Source organism: Bombina bombina, chromosome 5 (assembly GCF_027579735.1).
Source record: "Bombina bombina isolate aBomBom1 chromosome 5, aBomBom1.pri, whole genome shotgun sequence".
In the NCBI taxonomy this organism is placed as follows: domain Eukaryota; kingdom Metazoa; phylum Chordata; class Amphibia; order Anura; family Bombinatoridae; genus Bombina; species Bombina bombina.
This window is the reverse complement of record NC_069503.1, coordinates 520,868,093-520,878,818: the sequence shown is the minus strand read 5'-3', so window position 1 is coordinate 520,878,818 and position 10,726 is coordinate 520,868,093. Positions and strand designations below refer to the sequence as shown.

Here is a 10,726-nt window from a genome sequence, read left to right as displayed (position 1 = left end):
AAACCAGATAAAACCAGATAAGGATTCCATGATGGATAAAAAGACGTAATAACAGGGTGAATTCTCACCAAGGCTTAAACAAAAGTTTGAACATCAGGCAACTTAGCCAACTTTTTATGTAACGAAACAGACGAGGCTAAAATTTGACCATTTAAAGAGCTAGCCCATAAACCTTTCTCCAGACCATCCGGGAGAACCTGAAAAATTCATGGAATTCTTAATGGATTTCAAAGAGAAACCTTTCAAAGAACACCAAAGAAAAAAACTTTTCAAAATGTTATGGTAAATCTTATGTGTAACCAGTTTCCTAGCTTGCAGAAGAGTAGAGATTACAGAATCTGAGAGACCAGGAAGGAAATCCTTACCTTATATGAAGAAATCTTACATTTAAAAAAAAAAAAAAAAAAAAAAAAAAAGTATATTGAACCCAAATTTTTTCTTTCATAATTCAGATGGGCCAGCTCATAAGCTTACATTCCTGCTTTTTCAAATAAAGATACCAAGAGAAGAAAAATTGATAATAGGAGTAAATTAAATAGTTGCTTAACTTTTTTCCCTTTAATATCCTTTAATAATAGTGCAGTGGATCTCTAACTTTTTAAATATTTTTAAAATGTCAACAGAAGCATTTCTGCAATATACAGATATCATTATACATCACTATATTTAAAGCTCTTGCAAGTAAAACTTGCTGTGTATAAAATACAGCGGTCACACTATGGTTAGCATTCATTATCTCTTGTATTTCTTGGCATATCACCAGTATTTAAATGGAGACTATCATCATTTACAAAATAAATTTAAAGGAACAGTAAACTCAAAAATGTTTATTGCAATGTTGCAAAGTTTTTTTAATTTATATTAAAACTCAAATACACGTTTAAAAACATTTTCCTGCATCTTTAAATAAATTACAAGTGAATATTAAAATTATTTCCAAGCGCTCCGTGATACTCATGTTATATCACAGAGGGCTACCTGGGTGCTTTGTCTGTGTATGAGCATGGGAGAATGCACAGAACTATATAGTGACATAACTGTCGGCACTCCGGTGATGCTCAATGAAGATCATATGATAACTAAAGAGCCTGCATTATACTGTTTTGACTGTTATTAGATGCTCAAAGTAATACACTGTACAAATATTATAGTATGTCACATGTGGTTGTGCATTATTATCCAGTATTTTATTAGGAACAGACTTATTAGTACAAAGCAGCGCTCAGTGTTTACTGAAAATGATAGTCATGTGACTGGGGCTTTCTACCATCATAGGAAAGCTGATAATGTGCATGAGTAGAAGAAAAATAGAAGTGCACATGCGATCAGGAATGAGAAAGCATAAAGAAATTATAGAAATTATTACTTTGTTATTGTGCAGCAATTGGCTGTTTTGAAATTAAGCAGTGCTATGCTGCAGCATAACATTTATGAAGGATGGCTTAGGATCTTCAGAACAGGAAAAGTTGAATATTTAAAAGTTTATAATTGTTTATGGCATAATATTTATATCTATTTGATTGCCAGATAATGAACTTCTAATAATGGGTAGTTAAAAAAGGTTAACCAAAACAAAAAGTTTACTAGTCCTTTAAGTAGTTCTGCCCACAGCAAAAGTTTATAACAAAGCTAATTGGTAATAAACATCAAAACATTATTATAATTAAGGTAACATGGGGGGGTATTTTGGGTTATTAAAGCAAAACAAAAACAAAAAACATTCAATTAATTCTTCAAGTTGATTTCTATATTAATTGCTTTTACTTCTATTGATAAATGACCCAAAGTACAATAAAGTCAAAATTAAACTCATGATTCAGATAGATCAATGCAATTTGAAATAACTTTACAGTTTATTTCTATTATCAAATTACTTTTCTCTTGGTATTCTTTGTTGAAGAGTAAACCCTAGTTAGACTCATAGGAGCTCAGGAGGGTGCATGTTCATAGATTTTATAAACAATGCTGCAATGGAGTGATAAAGCGTTGAGCACACTCCTGAGCTCCTGTAAGCCTACCTCAACAACGGATACCAAGAGAACAAAGCTCATTTTTGGAAGCTGCTTAAAACTGCATGCTCTATCAAAAACATAATTTATGCTTACCTGATAAATTTATTTCTCTTGTAGTGTGTTCAGTCCACGGGTCATCCATTACTTATGGGATATATTCTCCTTCCCAACAGGAAGTTGCAAGAGGATCACCCAAGCAGAGCTGCTATATAGCTCCTCTCCTCACATGTCATATCCAGTCATTCGACCGAAACAAGACGAGAAAGGAGAAACTATAGGGTGCAGTGGTGACTTGAGTTATAATTTAGATTTTAGAACCTGCCTCAAAAAGACAGGGCGGGCTGTGGACTGAACACACTACAAGAGAAAAAAATTTATCAGGTAAGCATAAATGTTTTCTCTTGTTAAGTGTGTTCAGTCCACGGATCATCCATTACTTATGGGATACCAATACCAAAGCTAAAGTACACGGATGAAGGGAGGGACAAGGCAGGAACATTAAACAGAAGGAACCACTGCCTGTAGAACATTTCTCCCAAAAACAGCCTCCAAAGAAGCAAAAGTGTCAAATTTGTAAAATTTGGAAAAAAGTATGAAGTGAAGACCAAGTTGCAGCCTTGCAAATCTGTTCAACAGAGGCCTCATTTTTAAAGGCCCAAGTGGAAGCCACAGCTCTAGTAGAATGAGCTGTAATTCTTTCAGGAGGCTGCTGTCCAGCAGTCTCATAGGCTAAACGTATTATGCTACGAAGCCAAAAAGAGAGAGAGGTAGCAGAAGCCTTTTGACCTCTCCTCTGTCCAGAGTAAACGACAAACAGGGAAGAAGTTTGTCGAAAATCTTTAGTTGCCTGTAAGCAGAACTTAACGCACGGACCACGTCTAGATTATGCAAAAGACGTTCCTTCTTTGAAGAAGGATTAGGACACAATGATGGAACAACAATCTCTTGATTGATATTCCTGTTAGAAACAACCTTAGGCAAAAACCCAGGTTTAGTACGCAGGACTACCTTGTCTGAATGAAAGATCAGATAAGGAGAATCACAATGTAAGGCAGATAACTCAGAGACTCTTCGAGCCGAGGAAATAGCCATCAAAAACAGAACTTTCCAAGATAAAAGCTTAATATCAATGGAATGAAGGGGTTCAAACGGAACACCCTGAAGAACTTTAAGAACCAAGTTTAAGCTCCACGGAGGAGTAACAGCCTTAAACACAGGCTTAATCCTAGCCAAAGCCTGACAAAAAGCCTGGACGTCTGGATTCCCTGCCAGACGCTTGTGTAAAAGAATAGACAGAGCAGAAATCTGTCCCTTTAGTGAACTAGCGGATAAGCCCTTTTCTAAACCCTCTTGTAGAAAAGCCAATATCCTAGGAATCCTAACCTTACTCCATGAGTAACTCTTGGATTCACACCAATATAAATAATATTTACGCCATATCTTATGGTAAATTTTTCTGGTAACAGGTTTCCGAGCCTGTATCAATGTATCAATAACCGAATCCGAAAACCCACGCTTTGATAGAATCAAGCGTTCAATCTCCAAGCAGTCAGCCTCAGAGAAATTAGGTTTGGATGGTTGAAAGGACCCTGAATTAGAAGGTCCTGCCTCAGAGGTAGAGACCATGGTGGACAGGACGACATGTCCACTAGGTCTGCATACCAGGTCCTGCGTGGCCACGCAGGCGCTATCAGAATCACCAATGCTCTCTCCTGTTTGATCCTGGCAAGCAGTCGAGGTAGCAACGGAAAAGGTGGAAACACATAAGCTATGTTGAAAACCCAAGGGGCTGCAAGTGCATCTACCAGCACCGCTCCTGGGTCCCTGGACCTGGATCCGTAACGAGGAAGCTTGGCGTTCTGGCGAGATGCCATAAGATCCAGATCCGGTTTGCCCCAACGACGAATCAGTTGAGCAAATACCTCCGGGTGTAGTTGCCACTCCCCCTGATGAAAAGTCTGGCGACTTAGAAAATCCGCTTCCCAGTTCTCCACACCTGGGATGTAGATTGCTGACAGGTGGCAAGAGTGTGACTCTGCCCAGCGAATTATCTTCGAGACTTCCAACATCGCTAGGGAACGCCTGGTTCCCCCTTGATGATTGATGTAAGCCACAGTCGTGATGTTGTCCGACTAAAACCTGAGGAACCTCAGTGTTGCTAACTGAGGCCAAGCTAGAAGAGCATTGAATATTGCTCTTAATTCTAGAATGTTGATTGGTAGGAGTTTCTCCTCCTGAGTCCACGATCCCTGAGCCTTCAGGGAGTTCCAGACTGCTCCCCAGCCTAGAAGGCTGGCATCTGTTGTTACAATCGTCCAATCTGGTCTGCGAAAGGTCATTCCTTCGGACAGATGAACCCGTGACAACCACCAGAGAAGAGAATCTCTGGTCTCCTGGTCCAGATTTAGCAAAGGGGACAGATCTGAGTAATCCCCGTTCCACTGACTTAGCATGCATAGTTGCAGCGGTCTGAGTTGCAGGCGCGCAAATGGCACTATGTCCATTGCCGCGACCATCAAGCCGATTACTTCCATACACTGAGCTACTGATGGGCTTGGAATGGAGTAAAGGGCACGGCAAGCATTGAGAATCTTTGATAACCTGGACTCCGTCAGGTAAATCTTCATCTCTACAGAATCTATAAGAGTCCCTAGAAAAGGAACCCTTGTGAGCGGTAACAGAGAACTCTTTTCCACGTTCACTTTCCACCCATGCGACCTCAGAAATGCTAGAACTATCTCTGTATGAGACTTTGCATTTTGAAAACTTGACGCTTGAATCAGAATGTCGTCTAGGTACGGAGCCACCGCTATGCCTCGTGGTCTTAGTACCGCCAGAAGTGAGCCCAGAACCTTTGTAAAAATTCTCGGGGCCGCAGCTAACCCGAAGGGAAGAGCTACAAACTGGTAATGCCTGTCTAGAAAGGCAAATCGTAGGTACCGATAATGATCTTTGTGAATCGGTATGTGAAGGTAGGCATCCTTTAAGTCCACTGTGGTCATATATTGACCCTCTTGGATCATGGGCAGGATGGTCCGAATGGTTTCCATCTTGAACGATGGAACCCTTAGGAATTTGTTTAAGATTTTTAAGTCTAAGATTGGTCTGAAGGTTCCCTCTTTTTTGGGAACCACAAATAGATTTGAGTAAAACCCTTGTCCTCGTTCCGTTCGCGGAACTGGGTGGATCACTCCCATCACTAAGAGGTCTTGTACACATTGTAGAAATGCCTCTTTCTTTACTAGGTTTGTTGATAACCTAGACAGATGAAACCTCCCTTGTGGAGGAGAAGTCTTGAAAACCAGAAGGTATCCCTGAGATATAATCTCCAACGTCCAGGGATCCTGTACATCTCTTGCCCAGGCCTGGGCGAAGAGAGAAAGTCTGCCCCCACTAGATCCGTCTCCAGAGAGGGGGACCTGTCTTCATGCTGTCTTAGGGGCGGAAGTAGGCTTTCTGGCCTGCTTGCCCTTGTTCCATGACTGGTTGCCTTTCCAACCCTGTCTGTAACGAGCAGTAGTTCCTTCCTGTTTTGGAGCGGAGGAAGTTGATGCTGCTCCTGCCTTGAAGTTACGAAAGGCACGAAAATTAGACTGTTTGGCCTTTGATTTGGCCCTGTCCTGAGGAAGAGTGTGGCCCTTACCTCCCGTAATGTCAGCAATAATTTCCTTCAAGCCGGGGCCGAACAAGGTCTGCCCTTTCAAAGGAATGTTAAGTAGTTTAGACTTAGAAGTTACATCTGCTGACCAGGATTTAAGCCATAGCGCCCTGCGCGCCTGTATGGCGAATCCGGAATTTTTAGCCGTAAGTTTGGTTAAATGCACTACGGCATCCGAAACAAACGCATTAGCCAGTTTAAGTGTTCTAACTTTGCTCAAAGTCTCATCCAATGGTGCTGTGCGAATCGCCTCTTCCAGAGACTCAAACCAGAATGCCGCTGCAGCCGTGACAGGCGCAATGCATGCAAGAGGCTGCAATATAAAACCTTGTTGAACAAACATTTTCTTAAGGTAACCCTCTAATTTTTTATCCATTGGATCTGAGAAAGCACAGCTATCCTCCACCGGGATAGTGGTACGCTTGGCTAAAGTAGAAACTGCTCCCTCCACCTTAGGGACCGTCTGCCATAAGTCTCGTGTGGTGGCGTCTATAGGGAACATTTTTCTAAATATCGGAGGAGGGGAAAAGGGCACACCGGGTCTATCCCACTCCTTACTAATAATTTCTGTAAGCCTTTTTGGTATAGGAAAAACGTCAGTACACACCGGTACCGCATAGTATCTATCCAACCTACATAATTTCTCTGGGATTGCCACCGTGTCGCAATCATTCAGAGCCGCTAACACCTCCCCTAGTAACACGCGGAGGTTCTCAAGCTTAAATTTAAAATTTCTGAATCCGGTCTCCCCGGATCAGAACCGTCACCGACAGAATGAAGCTCACCGTCCTCATGCTCAGCAAATTGTGACGCAGTATCAGACATGGCTCTCGTGTCATCAGCGCGCTCTGTCCTTAACCCAGAGCTATTGCGCTTGCCTCTTAATTCAGGCATATTGTATAATACTTCTTTCATAACATTAGCCATATCATGTAAAGTGATTTGTAAGGGCCTTGATGTACTTGGCGCCTCAATCTTACGCACCTCCCGAGCGGGAGACGCAGGTACTGACACGTGAGGAGAGTTAGACGGCATAACTTCCCCCTCGTTGTCTGGTGATAATTTCTTTATCGGTACAGATTGACTTTTATTCAAAGTAATATCAATACAATTGGTACACATTTCTATTGGGCTCCACATCGGCTTTTGAACATAATGAACAAGCAGATTCCTCTGTATCAGACATGTTTAAACAGACTAGCAATGAAGCTAGCAAGCTTGGAAATCACTTTCAATAAGTTTACAAGCAATATAAAAAACGCTGCAGCGCTTTTAAAAATACAGTTGAATAACAAGGAAAACTAATTCAGTTATAGTCAACAATTCTTAACGAGAAAAATATTAATTAGCAGAGGATTGCACCCATTAGCAAAAGGATGATTAACCCCTCAATACCCCAAAAACGGATATCAAATTAAGATTTAACGCTTTTATCACAGTCAAACACACGGTCACAGATATGCTGTGACTGATTACCTCCCTCAAAAACGAATTTTGAAGACCCCTGAGCTCTCTAGAGACGTCCTGGATCAAGGAGGAAGAAACAGGAAGACTGTGCTAGAATTTTAACTGCGCAACAAGGCGCTAAAACAAGGTCCCTCCCACTCATATTACAACAGTGGGAGACCTGATATAACGGTTTCTATGCAGAAAATACGTTAGCCATGTGGAAAAAAATCATGCCCAAAAAGATTTATCACCAAAGTACCTCACAAAACGAATAACATGCCAGTAAACGTTTTAAAAACAACATTTTGAATGTCATGCAAAGTTATCACTAAGCCTGCTACCAGTCGCTTCCACTGCAGATAAGGCTTTAACATTATTTCAGTATTAACAGTATTTTCTCAGTCAAATTCTAGTCCCTAGAAAATAACTCAACTGCGCATACATTTATCAGCCTGATACCAGTCGCTACTACTGCATTTAAGGCTGTACTTACATCATATGGGTAACAGCAGTATTTTCTTAGTCAATTCCATTCCCAGAAAATAATGTACTGCACATACCTCATTTGCGGGGGACCCCGCATGCTATTCCCCTCTTCCTGAAGTTACCCTACTCCTCAGAATGTCGAGAACAGCCAGCGGATCTTAGTTACGTCTGCTAAGATCAAACGGCAAAAAAACGGCACACTCCGGTGTCATTTTAAAATAACAAACTTTTGATTTTAGAATAATTAAGTAAAAACTCCAACTCCTCTCGCGACCTCCTTCTTTGTTGAGAGTTGCAAGAGAATGACTGGATATGACATGTGAGGGGAGGAGCTATATAGCAGCTCTGCTTGGGCGATCCTCTTGCAACTTCCTGTTGGGAAGGAGAATATATCCCATAAGTAATGGATGACCCGTGGACTGAACACACTTAACAAGAGAAATCATGGATGACATTTTAATTCTGACTTTCCTGTCCTTTTAACAGAAACTCAACACCTTGTAATTACATGAAATGTTGTCTGTAGTCTTGCTATAGAATAACATACATATCACAAATCAGAGATATGAGTACAGTACCTAGCTTCTTGAACAATAATGTAAAGTGTGCATGTTGCTAATGGGTCTCTGCAAATCCCACCAGTAAAGCACAAATATCAGTTGCAACAGCACTACTTTATTTAAAATGGACAAAAGTAACTGAGGTATTCAATGCATAGCAAAATATAAAATAACATAAGCCCCGTGTTAGTTTTCTAAACAAAAAACTTGTTTGCTGCAATTGTTTTTATAAAACACCAAACCCCCATCAACCTCTTGCCTTCTTTGGAGAGTACACAGCTAGCCACTGTCAATAAGTTAGCAAAACCCCATTGTTTTGTGGTTTGTGATCTGATAACCCCTTCTAAGATGTGTAGTATGGTTAGGCTAGTGAAGTGTGCAATCCTAGTCATCAGAATTGGAAACCCACAATGCTCAGTTAAAATGACCATTAAATACAATAGAATTGCATAATCAACAAGTGCATAATACAAAGACAATGCAATAGCATTAATCTAAATTTTTAAAATTTGCAGATTTTTTCCCTAACAAATTTCAAACGTTAATTCAATTAGCCGGCCCACTGTATCATCTGACAGCCAACAGCCAATCAATGATTCATATTCATGTACACTGTGAACTCTTGCAAGTGCCTCAAAGTGTGCATTTAAAAAGACAGCTGAATTTTACAATGGAAGTAAATTGGAAAGTCTCCCAAAATTGCATGTTCAATCTGAATCATGAAAGCTTTATTTTGACAAACAAAAAAATTGGCAAATTAATAATGAAAGGTTATTGCAAATTTGTTTTACTGCACATAATCATTGCATTAAATGCAAATACACAATTTTTTTTTACTTACCTGAAATAAGAGCTGCATGTTGCTAGAACCATTTTGTGACACGGAAATTCAGTGCCCTCAACAATTAATACTATGTCGGTCAGTAATTGCTGTTCATAGAACATTTTAAGTTGCTCCAGTAAGGAGACTGCATATTCAGTATTGATCAGCCGTTCGTCCTGGGTGGACATGGTTGCATTCCATTAATATTTCCTGTTGTCCAAAAGTAAACCAAGGTATATTGTGCAGAGTTTTTTCCCCCCACTTCAAACAGTGAGTTCTTTGTAGGAGAAAAAAAAAAAACCGGAGGAAAACAAAATGCAGGTAGCAGCTTATCCAGGTGACAGTATCACTATCAGTAATATTGCCTTAAAACACTGTGGCAATAACGTGCCTTAGAAGTCATGATTTTCAGATCCTTGTGCAGCTTTAGATCTAAAATATCCAGTGCCAGTTTAAGAAGAGATAGACTAGACAGCAACGGCTGCTTGACGCTGGCGTGATGAAAACATAACTGTAAAGGTATTAGAGCCTGCAAAAAAAAAAGAAGAAAAAACACATTAGAACAGCAATCAGCTGTGAAACTGCATATTTCTAGTATTTCTGGTTTAGCATTTCCTTTTACAGGCCTTAAAAAAATTGTGCTGGTCAACACAGCTAAATTTCAAATAAAATACATAACCCATATTAGAATTGACAGGACTTTAAATGTCAAAGCTCTGAATATCTATTTTGTATATGGATCTACACCCGATTATATTTTACATCAGTAAACTAATCTTTTCTAGTATAAGCAGCTAAGGTGTGGACAATGTTGGCTTTCCAGCGATATGTCCAATTAAAAAAACTGAGGTTTCAATTGTATGTCCTATACCATCTACTAATCTCCTTTATGCTAAGATGGGTTTTAGTTGATGTATATGTGGATTATGCATGGTTTATCTTGACTTTTTTTGTTCATTGGTCGAAACATCAATAAAAAGTAATAAAACTAAATAAATTAAAAAAAAAAAAAAAAACATAACCTATAGTGAGTTGTCAAATTGATAATATATCATTGTGCTCACCAAGTACATATACATTTTAATTTCTCTCTCATATCTATCTCTCTATAGATCTATCGCTCAATATAAAACAATTGCAACTCCAAGAAAAAACAGGTTTTTTTTTTATTACAAGACAAAAAATGAAAAGGGGCTGATGCATTAATAATATCAAGTTTAATATAAATGTGATACATTTTTTACAATTTACAGAACTGCTGAAACCCAACAGTGACCAGCAGTAGCACAAACTCTGCTGTGAAAACAAGCAGTCTTGGGATTTTGTCTCAACAGAGCAAACTGATTCTTTCCAATGGTATTGTCCGATTGGCCAGCTCAAATTTCCCTTAAAAAAGAAAATATATAAGCTGCACTCATGCAACTAAAAATGGCAACTCGTAAGATGAATTAGAATATGATGGTCTGAAAATTATATATTATATTAACGTCAACAAAAGATTTTGTTGTCCCTTTTTAATTTTTTTATTCTTTCCAGGACATCATTTAGCATTTTATTTCATACTACGTATCTCCTTCTTTAAGGGGGGGGGAATTCTAACTATAGAACAAAAATAAGATAGAGGTGAAGAAAATTTTAGTTGTGTTGTGCCTACTGAGAATATATATATATATATATATATATATATATATATATATATATATATATATATATATATATATATATATATATATATATA

At 39.0% G+C, this 10,726-nt stretch overlaps 1 protein-coding gene across 1 annotated transcript in view; it reads right to left on the bottom strand.

Moving 5' to 3' along the window:
* The window catches only part of KBTBD2 (kelch repeat and BTB domain containing 2), a 69,313-nt gene that overhangs the window by 26,295 nt on the left and 32,292 nt on the right, over nucleotides 1-10,726 (bottom strand). Inside the window, exon 2 of the mRNA XM_053714438.1 lies at nucleotides 9,007-9,517. Within this exon, the coding sequence (XP_053570413.1) occupies nucleotides 9,007-9,176 (170 nt within the window). The 5' untranslated portion in view covers nucleotides 9,177-9,517. The remainder of the gene's footprint in view (nucleotides 1-9,006; nucleotides 9,518-10,726) is intronic.